This window comes from Megalops cyprinoides, chromosome 24 (genome assembly GCF_013368585.1).
Source record: "Megalops cyprinoides isolate fMegCyp1 chromosome 24, fMegCyp1.pri, whole genome shotgun sequence".
NCBI lineage: Eukaryota > Metazoa > Chordata > Actinopteri > Elopiformes > Megalopidae > Megalops > Megalops cyprinoides.
Window position 1 is genome coordinate 8007496 of NC_050606.1, and position 18688 is coordinate 8026183.

The 18688-nt window shown below is 41.9% G+C and overlaps 1 protein-coding gene across 1 annotated transcript in view; it reads right to left on the reverse strand.

Moving 5' to 3' along the window:
* Window positions 1–2855: 2855 nt before the first annotated feature.
* Window positions 2856–18688, reverse strand: part of LOC118771535 (MAGUK p55 subfamily member 7-like) — a 55771-nt gene continuing 39938 nt past the window's right edge. Inside the window, exons 13-18 of the mRNA XM_036519542.1 lie at window positions 15439–15603; window positions 11824–11904; window positions 8693–8786; window positions 6610–6718; window positions 5314–5457; window positions 2856–3035 (exon numbers count right to left, since the gene is read on the reverse strand). Coding sequence (XP_036375435.1) covers window positions 2856–3035; window positions 5314–5457; window positions 6610–6718; window positions 8693–8786; window positions 11824–11904; window positions 15439–15603 — 773 coding nt within the window. The remainder of the gene's footprint in view (window positions 3036–5313; window positions 5458–6609; window positions 6719–8692; window positions 8787–11823; window positions 11905–15438; window positions 15604–18688) is intronic.

The window sequence follows — 18688 nt, forward strand, 5'->3', positions numbered from 1 at the left end:
CCAGCTGTGTTATTTCTTGGAGCGGGGGTGGGGGGATGTTAGCAAACACAAATGTGTGTGCAAGTAATGACTGCCCTTCAGCGCACTCCATAACTCCTCCGACGCCGTCAGCAGAGGTTACAATCGGAGCTACCTCACTGCTGCTGCTCTCACGGCACAGCTGGGATGATGTGTGGGAGTTGCAAGTGCAGCGGTGTCTTAGACAGCACCCAGACTGCGCTGCAGTCTCCTGAAGCCACCCCAAAGCGCTGTGCGTGTCGTCATATTTCATTTTAACTGGCAAAACAGTTGAAACGGTTTGAGAGGTGGACTAAGCCTTTTTATATGGTCGCGATGAAGCTAATATATAGATAGTTTTTTTTTATTTTATTTTATTTATTACAGGGACCGTGATGCTCGCCTTGCACAGAAGCCCAGATGTTCCCCATGAGTTCAAAGTCTCCTGCTAAAAAGAATATTTCTTAATGTGATCCTGAAAGGCGTTCAGGGGTTTTTCAAAACCCAACTAAAAATGAAAAAGTACGCACAAGATACACTGGAATATGTAGGGGCGTTTGTTATTCATACAGTTTTTACAACCAAAATGGTATATATGCATTGGTAGAATGTTCAGTGGTCTTAATATTAGAGTGGGTGTGGATCCATCATATTATCAGACAGTGGACTTTGAAAATAGGCTCGTCCTTGACCCATGAAATCACATATGAAGCTAAAATAAGAACATGATGATGCAGCTAGGCTCTGGTGCATGTCTCCTTATGCTTTCTTAGCTGTCTCTTGGTAAGTGCAGGCAAGGGCACAAAGTCAGGCTTCATAAGCAAGCCATGCAAGATCAGGATGTGCCTGTTCTATATTAAAAAAAAAACAATGGAAGTGCATGACTGTTTGCAACTAAGGCTACAATAAAAACAAGTTCTCTGTGTTCCCTATGAATATTACAAAACAACATGATCAAAGAGACATATGAAATGAGGAGCTCATGTTACAGTTAAAGACATTTAAAAACTGGCAAACCCCATGGTGTAGTACAGTACTAATGCATTTATTTGACTTTTAAAGATCAGATTTTAGATTAATATTTTAACATGAGACTCAAAAACATAAAAGACACATATCTATCAGCTTAAATCCTGTTTAATATAGCGTACACAGTCAGCAGAATGAGTTTCTGCTAGCTCCAGAATTCTTATTCACAGAAACTATTGAAATAAAGAGGGGAATGTTTTTTGGAAATGAAGGGAAAATATGCAAGAAAACATTGGTAGAGCCTTCTGGGAGAGATAAGAGACAAAATGATTTTTTTTTTTCACTTACAAATACAGATGTGAAGGGGATGTATGTGTGCAGTGCACCATTGTTATGCTTCAAGCGATAGCTAGACAAGGACAAGAACAAAGATATACGGAAGTGTCACTAACAGTCATACAAGTCATGCAGCATTGCAGGACGCTGGACTGTAGTATTGCTGGTTGTGATGGAATGACATTATTAGGATGCAGGAGGGACTAACAAGCATTTATAAAAACTCTCCACTACATCATCACCTCTCTCTCTTTTGCTGTTACACACACACACACACACACAGTTTTTAACCATTGCTCAATGAGATGTTCCTTGGTAATTTACAATTAGAGTCTGAGACTGAGTCGGAGACTGGAGAAAGAGAGCTTGGCTCACCCAAAATAACAGGCAACTTAACCTTTAATATGTTAAATAAACCTTGTTGAGTCAGATGTAGCTATTTAGCATTGTTTAATGCAAATCTGGAAATATTTTGTTTCTCTGTTTTGTTTCTTGTTTAAGACCCATTTAATGGGGTTAAATGCAGCTACAGTTGAGCATAATTAAATGAGAATGGGAACATTCCTCATAATAGAACACAAAAGTCTGGTACTTAATGGCTCCTGGATGAAATGAAAAATGCGTACAAGACATCAATGGCTGTTCTTGGAGATGATTTAGTTTACATTTAACATGTTTGTAGAATCGAAGCTTGAAACCACAGTAAAAGAATTTGGTTGGATGTAACAAATGAATAAAAAGTAAATGGCCCATACATAGTCAGTTTGGAAGTCCTTGGTATATCCAACCCTAAACTTTCTCTCAGTTTTATTTTCTTATACAATATGTCAGTCTCTATTTATAAAATGAGCTTCCGTGTAGTGATGGAATGCTGTGGTACATTTGCAAAACCATGAGCAACATGTAGGAATTACAATGCATAAAAATTATACTAAAGGACTGAATGAAAAAAACACATAGTAAAGTCTGTTAAATGGACAAAATATTAAAATGTATGAAATCATCTTTAATAAAATTATATCCACTCCTTCCTGAATGTACCTCTGCAAAATCAGTCTGCCGTCTAACCAAAATCTTCTGTTTTAAAAGTTTAAGCTAATTTAAGAATTCAAAACTTCATTTAAAAAAAAAAAAAAAAAAAAAAACTATGACGGTGAAGGCAAATGGTTTTCTTCTGTCTGAGGCTGAATGCTATACATGAACAGTCATATAAACTTTCCATCCAGACAGAAGGGATCTCTTCTCTGGTCTCTATAAACTAATGTTCCAAGCACACCAAGACATAAGCCTGTGCTGGCTCAGGTCTGGATGGCAGTCGCACAGAGTAGCCACAGCTGATGGCCAATCAGGAAATGGCAGTCTGTACATACTCAAACACTAATTTGGTGCTTCCTCTGTATTTATATGGACGGAAAGCAGTCATCTATGCGCAATACCAAAGCGCAAGGCTTATTTCATTGAGGAAGAGCTGAAGCAAAAATACAGCCCTTCATAAATTTGAGCTAACTGTGTCTGAATCCATTATTTTTACTGATATAACTCCTCTGCCTTTTTTAGGGGAGTGTCCAGTGTCTTGGGACCCACTGGGTCTCCGACTCCACTTTTTCCAATGCCGACCTTAGCTCTCTGAAGGCAGTGGCAAGGTCATCGTTGACTATGACTCTATCAAACAGGTGGCCATACTGGGTCTCCATCACCTGGGCAGAAACGATCATTTCTTCAAAGTCTTCCTCCTTTTAGATGCATAAGAAAAAGAAATAAATCTAATGAATATTTTTAACCACCTCTAGATGTAATGAACAGACATGCATAAACACAGACAGTAAAAAACTGCCACAAATTCCTATAATATTCTGCAGTTTTCACAAGCTCATTTTAGTAGCATCACATATTTTGAAGAAACACACACACACGCACACACATACACACACACACACAAAGACTTGTCTTCGCCAGTTCAGAACCTGGTTCTGAACTTTCAGGGACAAAAATGTTTTTGGCTGGAGAATAAATGACTTCACATGACATTACCAGTGATTTGAGCTGACCCTAGCTATTTTTCTTTGTGGTCAGCTATTCGAGTGACTTCACTCAGACGTTGGGTCCAATTCTGACCAGACTCTGGGTTTAATAATTATCCTCAGGAGAATGCTTCTACCGTGCCCTGCTGGTATCTCTCCTCTGAGCCAGCTGAGAGCAACTCCAAAGTGAAATAAGTGCTTATCAAGGCTCTCCGAGAAGGAGCATTGGCTGTTGTACAGGCTGTTAGGCCCTGGCTGAAAAATATGATTTTATGGATTCGACTAAAGTGCACCTGCCCCTTGGTACTAATAACAGAGTTTTGAGTCACAAAGGTGTCTGGTTCCTTAATCGTCTGGTTCCTGTTCCCTTTTTTTATGAGAGAGACATCACCTGTCAGCTTTGTGGAAAAAAAAGCAGAGATGCTTTTAGCAGGAAAGGCTAATTATGTATTTCACTGCCATTTCATCCAGAAGACAGTGCAGTATCACATTATTATAATATAACACACCTAGTTATATACCAAGAAGTCACTTGTTTTGTTTGAAGTCAATTTGATACCAGTGTTATATTATCTTTTGCAAAAGTGATTTGTCTGCTTTTAAGACCACTAGTTTTGAAGCAGTAATAACAACACCATGATTACTACTAATAAAAGCAACACTTACTACTATTATAAAGATAGTAAGTAAAGTAAAAGCATTTATTTGTAAATATACAGTTTAAATTTTTTTGTGAGCAAAATTTGGCACTATGCTCTGAGACTTTGTCTCAGAGTTCATCGATGGCACTGATGTTACCTTTGACCTTCCACTCCTTATGAGTACTCAGACTCAACATGAACCCCTCAGATATGTCAGTCCCAACCTCACACAGAGGCTAAAACAGAATATTCTCATCATGTTGTGAAAAATCACACAAGCTGGCCAGGAAAAGTGTGCCTTATGTTTCTAAATATATAAAAATATAATATTATGTATCTGCCTCTGCAACTGATTGGTCAAAGTTGCGTGTGAGTGAGAAAATGTTTGTGGTTTGGCAGTCTACTTTGAAAAATTGCTGAACTTAATGCTTTCAATCTAAAGTGTTAAAGCTTTTCTCACAGTTTGATCCTGAGGTCATTTAGAACTTAGAAAGCATTAACTGCAGCAATGTTGTACTGTGCCTGTGTACTATGCTTTGGAAGCAGAAACAACTTAAAGCAGTATACAGGAGGTTAAATTGTGGACAACCATGTGTGGAATGGTATTTTACGTGTAAAAGTTGGAGCGTGGGCTCCACTGTTTAGTGGTAGGGGCAAGAGAGAGGAAGCAGGAAGGAATATCAGAGCTGAGTGACCTGGATAGTGGGGACAGCAGGTAGATGGAGAGGTTAGGGGGAGGTGAGAGGATGCTGTCAGGGTCATGGAGCACCCCTTCAGCTCAGGCAGTGTGTGTGTGTGTGTGTGTGCGTGTGTGTGTGTGTGTGTGTGTGTGTTCTTGTGGTGGGGGGTGTTTATGTTTGGCCCTCCCTCCTAATGCATGTAATATGATTCACAGTGAGAGATTGTCCACGGTATGAACACTGTAGACTAAAGCCCATCTCAGCAAATTTTATGCCCTGCGGACTCATGGCAGTGCCTTGCAGGTAGGACTCATTTGCTGTGGCTCTGCACTGCAAGGTGTGCGCGTTACCTCATCCCTAGAGGGAAAATGGAGGGATGAGGATTCCTGAAACTTGCTAGCAAGAATCCCATTACGGTATATGTGTTTCCTCTCACCATCTGATCAAACTCTCGAGACTCCAGCACTTGGAATCATAACAGTCTAATTAGATCGCCATCTGATTAAAGTTTTACATAATTAATTATGACTTATTATGATTAAGACTAATTATTTCTCAAATGAATTTATACTGCATGCTGGTTCCTGTTAATCAGGAGGATACAGATTAAGGGCAATGTGTTTTTTCCAGTGTTTTCACCAGAAGTCTCCATATCCTTTCACATATTACCGAGAATAGCTTGGCTGATCCCTTTTCGTCTTGGCTGTAGATGACTTTCACGTTCCTCCGGCTTTGCTGCAGACGCTGTAGAGACGGGGGCTTCACGAAAACCACGTAAGGCTTAAACTCCTTCGTCCGTAAGGGTTTTATCCTCTGCAAGGTGTGAAGGAGAACAGTGCCATTAAGTCTGTAAGGGGTGGCTGTTTCTTATGGGCCTAAACACAAAATGGGAGTAAGACTTCTAAAACCGAACTCGTGCTTTGGCAGACGTGCGGACTGTGTTCCCATTCTCCTGTCCCGGTCTATGCTGTAAAGGCTTCGCACAGCGTTTCTTAGAAAACAGACACGCTGCTATCTCCATCGATGATGTCAACACCTTGCACAGCATTTGGGAGCGTAATGACATACTGCTACCCCCATCTGTGATGTCAACACCTTGAAAAGCATTGGGTAGCATACTGACACACTGCGGCACACTGCTGTAGAGTGGCTTCAGCAGAAGAATTTATTTGAGCTCAATATGAAAAATTCTTAGTTTTTCTACAGGGACCTCATTCAAGCAAAAATTGAAGACAGAAATGTAATGTAAAAAACAAGGAAGTCATGACCTCGTATCATAAAATTAATCAGAAAGCGATGGCCCAACTTCAGCAGGCCAAGCTATCTGGACGAAAAAGCACATGATGATGGTATGAAGTATGCAAACATCCCATCTATACATAAACGGAGGGGTCTCCCCTGTGCAGGTTGACAGGACTTTAAATGTCTGCATAATCCATTTGGTAGTACACTGTCACACCATTATGGTCTCAATGGGAAAATAACCTAAACAAAACACATAATTTAGAAAAGAGATGTGATGATGTCATTCTGGCTTCTGGCTTTTAGGTAAAAATCAGCAAGCGTGACATATAGGCCACTTTGAGAGGGCGTTTGCTACCACACATTTGTAGAGGGGCCAAAAATGAAATCTTGAAAAAGGGGAAAATTAGAGGTAATCACTACCAAAGATGTTTGTCAGAACGCATTTGGCTAACCAAGTGGCCACACAATTAGTTAATGTTTCCAGGAAAGCATTCAGGAGTGATTTTTTTTTTTAGTTACTCTTCAGTAGTTCTTTGCCATGGGGTTATTCTACAATAGTGAAAGAGGGGTATATGGGGATTGGGAATAACTCAAGACTTCAGCAGAAGCTCAATCGTTGAGATCGTCAAAATGGAGGTACAGTGTCCATTGAAGCATCAGCTGTCCACTTTCTGGTGGACACTGGAACAGTCACAGTCAATGTTAGAGCTTGGCACTCACATGGGTTGGCACGTCCAGGAGGCAAACCTTGTTCCCTGCAAGGGCGGACTGCACAGAATCCAGACTGATCCCATAGTAATTCCCCTTGTACTCTCCATGCTCAATAAACCTGGGGTACAACGACGGGTCTGTGAGTCTCACAGTCACAATAATCACTATCAGTACAGCACAGTAAAGCCTGGGACTAAAAAACAAAAACAATGCCAATGATTCTACTCTTATGGGATATGATTTAAAACAGAATCCAAAATGAATAGGAAGAACTGAGATCTGTGAGCCCTGTTATCAGACCAGTAGTTATTAGCATTATATGACTATACTGTATAAATATTGCCCAAGAATCTGCTCTTACAAAAAAGCAAAACGAGTAAATGTAAACTAAAAGTATTGACTGTTTGTATTAGAAAATATATGAACCGTTGTCTCTTGAGTATACAGGCAACAAGACACCGGGTTCTTTTTTCAAGAAGTTTTAAGAAACTTCTTAACACTTTAAGAAAGAAGTGTTGATTTTAAGAACAAGTAAGAACAACAATTAAGAAAAGCTTCATGCTTCTTGTTTGTTCCCTGAGATAACTCACTACATTGTTTGTACTCCCTGTACACAAGAGAGGTCACCTTTTGTGTGGCACGTGCATATGGACGGAAAACAAGGCTGCCTTTGAAAAACCACATCTCCACTTTCCATCCCTTGATTCAACTCTGAAATAACCATGTTTCCGTAAATAAAACATCACCTCCTTCGGCAAGGAGCATCAGGATTACACCCCCATCCACAGAGGAAGTTGTAGCATATTTCAGCAGATAACAACTCCAGACATTTTGGCATGGTAATATTTTTTATCTAATCTTCTAAGTTTCACTTTCAATCAGTAACACCTGTTTGTTTTAAACGCCAAGTCCCCACTTAATCCACGTCTCCACCTCAAGCTACGGCAAACTGATATTTCACCATATTTTTTACATAGCCTCATTATTTCAGGCTGGCAGGGAGGCTTGAGGTTGCTGGTTCAAATACTGATTGAAACACGGCTGTTGCACCTTTTTGCAATGTGCTGTTATTAATATTAATAATGTAAGCAAAAATCCAGCTCTTATGCCACGTACATAATAGGCATCTGGTAAGAAAATAAATAATGCATTCATGTTTACTGCTTGCATTTTTTTATTGTTTTTTTAAGGCATTACAGTGGTTTGGTTTTCATTAGGAATGCTGTGCTAATATTAAGAAAACATGTGCAGATCAAGTGCATCTAAAGAGAATTTAAATAGCTTTAAATTAATTTGGGCTTCCCTTAAATAAGAGAACATAGGGGATAAAGAGATTTTCCCCAGAGTGCAGGTTTTCCTTTGGAAAGCAGTAGTCATTCGACATGGCACCACAGTGCTTTTGGGAAGACTTTTCTTGGCGAAGGGGTCGCTGGCATGCTCTGCAAACATGCGATGGAGCGAAACAATAACAGCTAAGCTCTGGTCTACCCGCGGTAATTTCCATCCCCGGAGCCCCGGCGTGTCCCTCTCACTCCACTCTCCTACGCACCACACAGTTTACACCTCAGAGGCAATTAAACGTTGCAGACAGACACTGGGCTCGGGAAGTAAAGGAGAACGGGCAGTTAAAGAGTAGGCCCAAATCAATATATTTCATGCAGTTGTCACCCAGGATTTTAATCTGATCCCAGATCAGATGTTCTTTCCAGCCAGTATGGGCCCTCTGTTACATCTGAAGGGGCTGCTGCCTTGTCAAAAGCATATTATCTCCAGCTCAACTACACATCTCTCCTTTTCACACACTTTACATTATGTTAACAAAGAGAGATGGTGCTTGAAAAAGTTTAGTAGCCTTTCTTAGTTATAATTTAATGTGCGTATCCGATTGGAACCTGAAGTTAATTGTAAATATTGTGAAGAACAGTAAATATTTAACAATAAAATGCCGGGATAATATTTCATTTTGTTGGACATACCCAGCACAAACCAAATCAGTCTCCTTAAAAGGTAATTCTTGTCCAAGTCCAACCAAGCAATTACCTCCATCAGCTTTCCTCACTCATTGTGGTGGGTTTTGTGGTGTGATACATACTTGTTGTTGATGATGTCAACTTCAAAATGGTGTTTGGAAACGAAATTATACTCCACACCATCAGTCTCCTGGCTCCTCTTCGCCCTGCAGGTGTCTGTGGGTCAAAGAGATTGGGTCACAGGGGGGCAGCCACGTCCCTCAACCAGTCCGTGCCATACTGCAGTCATGATTAACATGAACCAACTCTTTAACATTGTTCTAATTCCATTGTCTAGATTTTATTATAATTGCTTCATTTCTATTATGTTCAAACAAGGCTGGAATAAAAACACATTTCCCAGACGTCATTAGACAATACAATAAAGTTGAAAAGGAGCCATCGTTGTTAACATAAAAGTTGCTTTTATATGCTTTTTTTGAAAGTCTGCAGAGTGGTTTGGATAAACATTGACAACAAATACATTTTATTAAACATATAATTAAAAAAAGAACCAAACAGCTCATATAGTAGCTGTACCTTCAGTTTGCATGCATGCAACCACAGAAAAAAATAAGAAACTCAAACTTTGTGCACGAAATCGGGCAGCTTACCTAGACATACGAGCAAATATTAAAAAAGAATGTGATGTACAGCAATTTATCTTTAAGGCGTTCATTGAAAGTCCTAACATTAACAAACATTAATGGCTCTGGAGCAATTTGTATAGGGTGCCAACAGGAACATATGACAGTGTTTTTAAAAAGGCATGCATGGTACACTAGTGCAAGTGTCTGTCTTCACAGCTCCAAAAAAATGAGAACTTTGTATCAGCGTTTCTGCACAGCCACACTGGGCACTCGCTGTAGGTGATGGTTGTGAGGGACAAACAATCAGCTTTTCCATGCAGCTTCTGTGTGGCTGCGGGAGCCAGCAAAGTTCAGAGGCGAACAGCAACGTGATTTACTGATTCTGTGTCTCAGGCCGAAAGCATGGGAACCCAATAAATCCCAGAAGAAGAAAATCCGGCAAATAATCACTTACTCATCCAAGTGTTAGATTTGGCTTCTGGAAGTGCATATCTCATGCAGACACGGCTGTTACAGCCATTAGATAACATATGTTTATGTGTCTAATAGAGAGAGCATGTTTGTGTGTGTGTGTGTGTGTGTGTGTGTGTGTGTGTGTGTGTGTGTGTGTGTGTAGGGTGGAGGCGGGGTGCTTCATCAAACCACAGAAGCCGAGTGCTTTTTAAGGCCAGCATCTGCTCCATGTCATTGGAAATACAGAGTAAAACAGAAATCTAGATCTTAGCTCATTTTTTTGACACGCTTTTTTTTCTGACTGAGTGACATGCTTTCAATCACCACCATGCTGTAGCTGCCATGAATAACAAACCATGGAGCTGGACTCAAGTCAGAGCTTCGACCCCCCCTGCTGATGTGCAAATACAGAGCGAGTGATCTTAGATGCTGCTATTAGAAATGTCCACTGAGTCTCCGTTGATAAACTATGCCTATGGAACATTTTTCACAGAATGCACTTTATTTTTTGAGAAAATTAGAATGCTTGACATCAACTGCTGTTTGCGAAGGTCTGCAGTCAGTACATAAATGGGTAGGAACTATTTATTCGTTTCTTAGCTTATCTATTTACTTTAAGTATAAATCTGACATTCACCCCACTCAGGGTTGGGGTCTTTTTTTAACCCAGCAAAAATAGACATTAGCGGGACACATTAGCATTTTTGTTATCTTTCCAAACAGTGTAATCTGTCCAAGTGTTTATTGAAAGGAAGCTGAATCAAACGAATGCTATGTTAAAGCAAATGCTTGCACTACAGCCCCCCCCCAGCAAATATAACCCCATCATTGGTGCCCCATGTGTCATTTGCAACTCCAGTTGGCTCAGGAATGCCCAATAAATCTTGTGGATTCTACACGTAGAACCTGGTCAGGACAGGTCTTGTAACCTCCCAACATCTTACATTCACTCCCAACTATGTGTACAGACTAACTGGAAATCATTTGTTTGATCTAAACTGGTCTTAACACACAGCTTTCCTATAAGGGTTATAAGAAGGTGATCCCACATGAGCAACACGTTGCCATAACATGTCACATTTGGAAACAATTAACAAGCTCTGAGGAGAAAGTAACAGTCTGACTGTAACACAAGTGACATTTTAAGTGTTGAACTTTCAATATCTGACATTCTTTCTACACTTGAATAATTACAAACAAAGTAATTTGTGCCAATGGTGAAAAGAATTTTTTTGACCCGCCCCCAAACTTTAATCACCAACTATTTTACCTCTCATCGTGTGTATTTAAATCAAGTAAAACCGATTTGTCCAAACACGTCTGATTTATGGGTTGGCAGAATTAAAGGGTGATCCCTCACGGAATGATCACAGCGGGAGTCGCGACCTCACCGAAGCCCCCGCGGCCGGCGGCCTTTCGCTCCTGCTCTCGGAGAGAAAAAAAGGAGGGGAGCATGGAGCCAGGACATGAGGCAGAGGAATGGCATTTCTTCAGGAGGTAGAAAAACACAGCTTCCCTCTGTCGCTCTCTCTCTCTCTCTCTCTCTCTCTCTCTCCGCCGTCAGACTCGGCTGCGAAAAGCCGACGGCTACACAAGAGCGGAGACTAAGCCCCCCCTTCCCCTTCTGAGAGGCAGAACGTGTGACTCTGACTGTTCAACACAGGCGGCACTTCCTGAATGTTTACCCCAGAAAGGCTCTCGCATGGGAATGATAGACCTTTATGAGTAGGTGCGACATTCATTCAGTGGCTCCTTTCATTTCAGTCTTATACGGAGAATCTGATTCTGATTTCAGTGATACCGTCTTTTGGAATGACTCCCATACTTTCACCTGACTTGCCCTGATTTTATGTTTTAGATAGGTAGTACTTAGAAAAGCCAAAACATGAATGCTAAATTGCTGTATAGTTTTCTTGTGCTAGTTACTCTCAATCGCAAATGGTTAAAGGTCCTAAAGGAGGCTAAATACAACAGGAATCACACTAAATTTGGATTGCGTCCTTGAAAAAAATGACCGTCTTAATAAATGGCCGTCATTTCTTAATAAACATCATAAACAAGATTCTTTTCTGAATTACAGATGGTTCCAAATGTGAAGAACCCCATGTGTGAGTTTTAGTACTGAATATCCTTTGGCCCATGACATGTCGAGGGTCAGGTGCTGGACTTACGTGGAACGGCCACGCTGAATTGCTCCGGGTCAGAGATGATTAGCCTCCTTTTCAGTTCGTTAAGACCGACCCCCCTGGGTCCTGAGGGCCAAAGCAAGAATTACTGTCAGTGTTAGGTTATGTGGTCCGTCAGGTTTCCGTGTCTGTACAGAAATGCAATGTATGCAGACATAATACAGTACATAATAGTTTTGTCAGTTGTCAGTGTCGGTATGATGACATGCACAAGATTAGAGGATATTTTGTTTGAAGTTTAACTTCAGATTACTTGAAGCCCTAAATATGAATGCCACATAAACGTGTGCATGCATGCTCACATGCACATAGACACAGGCACAAATTCAGACACAACCACAAACACAAACAAAAATCCAAAATTGTGCCACACCACAACTTTGTGAACAATTTAAAAATCCAACAACCGATCCATCCTGTCAGGTAGTTGTTTGGTTCTTCACTATGTCTGAATGATTGATAAAGTAAAATATGGACTTCTGACTGCAGCTTCCCAACACACTTCTGTTGATTTTGTGTAATATTTTTCCCTCCTAAATATATCTTTACTTCACCATAATAATCAATGTGATATGAATTCAGAGACCCGGTGTCTGTGTCTTTTAATGGATGAAACGAGAATGCATTTGTGTGCACAACTAAACACCCTGTTTCAGCCTAGCGTGTCCCTCAGCCTACTGTAGCCACAGTCAGGCTGTTGATATTAACTAGGATTCCTGGAATACTTGTCATTTTAATCTTGCATGAAACGAGTTCAGCTTATTGAGTGTTCCTTTTTCACGGCAAATGCGTTTCACAGAGAGGGACAAAACACAAATGGACTCCGAGTCCCGAGTCCTGTCTCTGGCATAGTGGAGGAGGCAAAAAAATTGTTCTGAAGGAAAATGTGCTTTGCAAAAACAAAAGGTGCCCTGTTCAACTCCAGAGGGGCTTCTCCCCATCTATCCTGCACTATCATTTCAGTTCACTGTCAAAAGCAGCCTCCTGCGGAGGAAGCGCTGATCGATCTGGTGCCAGAAAGCGGCCGTGTGAGCACAAAGGCTCTCTATGAACTGGATTCAGTTCAGCCATGACCAGAGAGACTAACGCATTCTCAGTACCTACTGGAAATAAAAGATCTGTTTCCAGCTTTCTGCTTTTTTACAGACATTAACAGGGCCATTATTAAGCTGCACATATTTGCTGTTATTCATTACTTAATATAGTAGGCCGCAAACATTGTAAATGCAGGATTTTATTCCTACTGAGGCACTTTCACATTCGGCATTCAAATGACAGCTTAGGTATGAAACTTAAGTGTAAGAAGTCTGTGTGGTTTCCTGCTTATTCAAAAATGGGTGGACTGGTACCTCACAAATATGTGGTGTAGTTTCTATGCAAAACCGCTGTTCAGTTACCCACACGCAAACATGCCAGTCAGAATCACGTAATTCCTGTGTGATAACATTTTATCCTCTGATTGGTGGAGAGTCATTCTTGTTAGACAGTTAGCATAACTATTGCAGCTGTCTGAATGTCAGTCCTGTTCCTGAGGAATGTTCTCACTCTGGTCAAACACTTGTGTGAGCAAACACACAAAGGCAGTGAGATCGGCCTGATCATCGAGCCAAAAGACGCGCATGTAAGGGAAGTCTTACTATTACTGTAGATGTTAACACCAGAAGCAGGAATTAACAAAGTCCCTTCATGACCCTCATCTCAGCAGTGAAATTATGTGCAGTGGACCTCGCTTCGGTGACAGAGCTGCCGGACCGAGATGAAGCTACATGGTTTCCATGGATGACGGTCTCGCGTGCCAGACGGTGTTGAGACGTACTATGAGGGCCTCGCTGTAGGATGAAAAATGATCCACGCTCCCTTACACTTCAGCAGTTCTGCTAAGCAAACTCCACATATTACATCATCTACATACTAACAGATGTTCCCACCTTGAACATATTGCACCATTGTTACTTCAAACAGGACAGACATAGATTTTACATTAAAATAGCTGCCAGGACCATGATCTGCTAAATGAGCAAGCTGCCTGATCTACAGAGAAGCAGAACACTGCGGTTGGATTATTGTCGGAGGAGAAATAAACTATTCATTGTGGGTTACTGTTCAAAAAAAGCATTAACGATGTGACAGACCAGCCTTTCAAATTACACACACACATCAACATCTTTTTTTCAATTGTTTCTCAGTTTAATTTGATATTATATGGAATGTCCTGCTCCACTGTTCTGACCCACCAGGCACTGAGTACAGTGCCTAAGAGTTGCAGTGCTAAATAACTGCTAATAAAAGTGTCAGACCTCATCAATGCCTTCATTAGAGGAACAGCCTGTAATGTTTGAACTTTAAAACATCCACGCTAAATGCTGAGCAGATACGATGCAGTGTCTGAGAGCCAATAAGAGGCCTTTCCAGCCTCAGACAGACCTCCTGCCTGGCGGGGTCGTCTGGGTCTGCCCAAAGTGCAGACCGGGATCAGCCAAAACTGAGGTGAATACAGCTTTTGTAGGCTCCATAAAGCTGAACTTCAGAGCTGTGTTTGAAAGTGTGCGCTGCTGTGATACCCAGCGTAAGAGGACTGGGAATACAACATCCAAAAGCTCACCATTTAATTTCAAATGTTTGGGCGTTCGGAAGAATGGAAAGATTTTTTAAGGATTTTTAAGGATGATAGTAAAATATTTAATGAAGGGTCTCTCATTGCCAGCCCTGGTGTGATTTTATATGAGAGCCAGAGTGAAGCATGTTGTGTTTGCATGTTTTTCCCCCAATATATCCTTTTTCAAATGTACTGTGTCTTATCAAGATTTCCCCAAGCTCTGCATATCTATATCAGTATGTCTTATTATTTAATTAATGTGCATTACCATGTCATTAAAGTGAACACAGAGAAACGTTTAAAATACACAGCTCCACTGCCTAACATCTACTCTGTTGATTTGAACTACATTTCAGTAAATGCATTAATTCCATTCATTCAATAGTGCATTATGAAGAACGTGCAAAAACAAAGTAATGAAGTACTTATTTATTAAATCATCACCAAAATCTGACGGTGACATCTCGAGCACCCAGGATTAGGGATCAGCGCTTTAGAGCACTTTCGAAATTTTAAGATGTCAAAAAATAAGGAATGAATGCGCTTCAATTGAGTGGAAAGGCAACTGGCCAAGCCAAGCGAAGACACCACCATGTTTGGACAAATGCCCCTACTTTCTTGGCTCATTTGGAGTCCCGCCGTTTAAAATGACATCACAGAAAGACCCCAAACAAAGCTGGGACTCTGGAGGGAACAGAGAAAGCAGAGGATATGGAGCTGATCATTCACCGCCTTCGGTTCACTGCACGTGAAATTACCCATAGGTGTCTTCCAAATAATAGAACCCGTATGAAAATATTTACCTTACAGTGAATAGTGGGGAAGCTTCCTTTTTAAGGGCCGTCAGAAAGCGGTTGTTGAATGGGTAGCTGTGTGTGCAGTTCAGACGTACTTGTCCATATTTACTCGGACTACCAATTATATAGGAATGAAAAACATGATAAAAGGAAAGGAAAAAGCATTCATGGTTACAACATGGCCAAACCACAGACGAATCCACTCACCAACCAGGACCACCAGCCTGTGCGGAGCTCCGGGCTGCTTGCGGTAGGGGGCCACCTCCTCGTAGGTGGGGACGTCGGCCGTGTCATAGCGCCCGCTCCCACCACACTCACACTGGCACACCCCCCTGTCTCTCCTGCTGAGGCGGAAGCTCCTTCGCAGGCCAGCTGCCAATAACAAAACACCTCGTCCATCACTTTTCCTCTGACCTTCTGTCAGCGCAGTGCAGTGCTTCCCCGTGTGTGTGTCGTATGTGGGTGTGTGTGAGTATGGCCGCGTGCTACCACCCTTGAATGTGTGCGTTGCCTGTGTGTCTAAATATGTGTACGTGTGTGTTTGTGTGTGTGTGTGTGTGTGTGTGTGTGTGTGTGTGTTGATTCTGCCTCACTTGTTAGTCGCTTTAGATAAAAGTGTCTGCCAAATGAATAAATGTAAATGTAATGAGACCATATATGTGTCTGTGGACGTGGTTACATCTGCATTCACTGCTTGTAGCTGGCTGGTACAGAACAGGCATACACAACTAAAGGCTTCCTATTTTTTTTCTTTTCCAGTGGAAATTAACATATGAATTGGATAGACTGTGTTCCACAGCAAATCACACTGGATTTCATGTATGTTTACGGAACAGGCTACCATGCACTTTAATGATGTGCTAAAACTATTTGTGCACATTCCTTCAAACTTCTGTTGATGTCATGCACATGCCAATTTTCCACCCTTGCCATTGATGTAGTCCATGTGTCTTGTCATCTTGTCTGGTGCCTGGTATGTTGTCTGGTTGTGAGAGGGGTTGTATAGCAATGAATCTTGGCCATATAATTCGCTGCTATGTGAATTTGCTGCCAGTTGTTTTATTCCAATAAACAGCATTACTGCGCTGTGAAATCTGAATTTTATGCAAGGGGGGATGTCATTTGGCTGTTTGCTGAATATTTGGCTGTTTTTTGGCCACTTCATGATTCCTGTCATCACTCCATTGGTTTATGCACTATCTGTGGAAGAAATGCCACTACAGAGTCCTGTTTAAGTGTGATTTCAGTGTGAGTCTGGTTGCACTGATGAACAGCCGTATCAAAAGGAGAAAATGATTCATGGCTTGAGCTGCACTTCAGTCTACAACGGATGGTAGCTGAACTAAAGACACCTAACATTGCGTAACTGCCGCAATTCACTTGGGCTTTTACACAACTCCTAAATATGATGCTGTAAGATGCTGTAGTAAGTCGGACACAGCATGAGGTAGAAAGTAAAATAAATAAATTTGATCTAATCCTTTTTGGAATTTTCCACTACGCTGAGAGAATGGAGATGGTCACTTGGAGAGGGACTTTTATTCTTGCGAGTGGGTCAAATTATAGAGGAAGTGGCAGATCCATGCTGTTTACAAAGCGAACATGCCAGAAGTCAAACAGCCCAGGCACATCAACACATGTACGTAGCCTGGTATGGGTATGGTTCCGCTAACATCAAGAGAGATTTTCCACTGAGGGCCATGTGATTTTCCATGTGTTGGGTGAGAAGCCAGTTCCTGCTCATTCGTCTGCCACCTCAGGTCAGTCATGCTAGAGTGACCCCGTGAGAGGAAGGACATTTATCTTGAGTGAAACATCGTTGTCGCTGGAACAACAGACTTAAAGAGCAATTCCTGGAGTCGGTGCAGAACAGCTGAATAGCTACTGGGGATCTGGATCTTTACCTCAGCAAGCTCACCACGTCTCTGGCTGGGAGCTCTGCTGTGGGATTGGGGTTGGGCTGGGATTTGAGTCCCTGCACAGAACCGACAGGCTACAGCGATGCTATGACTCAGGTACAGTAGTCAGACAATTAAAAGAGGGACAACAGGGGACAGAGGGAATGCAGAACTTGGAAGTCGCGAGTCTCCAGAGCGCCTTTTTATTTAGAGGTCGTCTTTTCAGAGGGCTCAAATCCTCAGACTTTTTATTTGAGAACAGTCCCTCAGGCACTTCAGTGACCTTCCCTCCCACAGTACAGTCGGTGTACTGTACCAGGAGAGGTGGCTGCATGATGTGGTCCGCAGCTGTTTGCCTCTGGAGAGCACAGATGCAAACACTAAAGGAACAGCATGCAGTTCGCAGCCGGCTGCAAGCCGCCGGTATTTCCGCGTGTCCGTCTTCCAGCAGGACAATGTCTCGCATCCACGCAGGAAATTTAAAATGTGAGCAGAGCCAGCTCCCTGGGGGCCTAACCACACTGTGAATACAAACTTCCCTCTGTCCAGTCAGAAGAGCTCTGAGAGACACAGCGACAAAATGCCCATAAAGCAAGACGATAACCTAAAAGACACCATGGACGTCCCGCAAGGTCGTGGCACCTTTCCCTGTATTCTAACGAAAGCCGAGACCCTCAGAGGAAAAAGTATCCGATTTTGTAGATGGCTGAGGGACGGGTCAGCCGGCGGGGATGATGGCATGGTGATGAAACAGGAAGCAACAGGGCCTCTGGAGAAGGCGTTTATTTTCATGTGTCTGAGTTTCTGCACGCACGTCCTTCCCTCGAGCAATGCGCTGACAGGTACGGCGTCCGCCCTGCTGACAGTCTGGCTGAAGGGGAGGACGGTCTGGGAGTGAAAATTCTTTGACGGCGTCAGCTGGCGGTCGGCGTTACATTCAGTGTATATATGGTTTATCGTGGAAGCCGTTAGTTAGCCGTCTACAATAACGTGGGCACAAATGTTCCTTTTTTCTCATCCTACGCTCGAGTGATTGTTTTTGAATCTGCTTCCTACAGTATGAACGAAATGGCATGTTAAGAGCATCTTTTTCCTCACTGTCTGCAGCAGTCGTTAAATGGGTGCGACAGACATTACAGAAATCTGGTATGAGCATTACTTCCTTTTAAAAAAATGACAAATTTTCTACTGTCAAGCGTAGTGAAAAAAGGATGAAAAAACTGAACATCAACTACCAGTAATTAAAACTAACCAGCTATAAAAGAGTATAGAACCTCCAGTAGCTAAACTGTTGCTAACACCCTTGAGTCACGCATATTCTTTTGATAGTGGCTTTAATAGTAATGTTTGTCTGGTTGGCTGACCTGAGAAAATGCAAATCTGTGGAGAAAGCATTGGTGATCTAAGATGCAACGTACCATAGCGATGAGTGAAACAGTTTTTTAGAAAAGCACCTGTATGGAGGAATGGCTATTGCTTAAAAATGGCCTACTCCAGCGGGCCCCTGCATATCGGCGGGGGTGCGTTCACGAGTCCATCGCTGTGCATTTTAATGACTG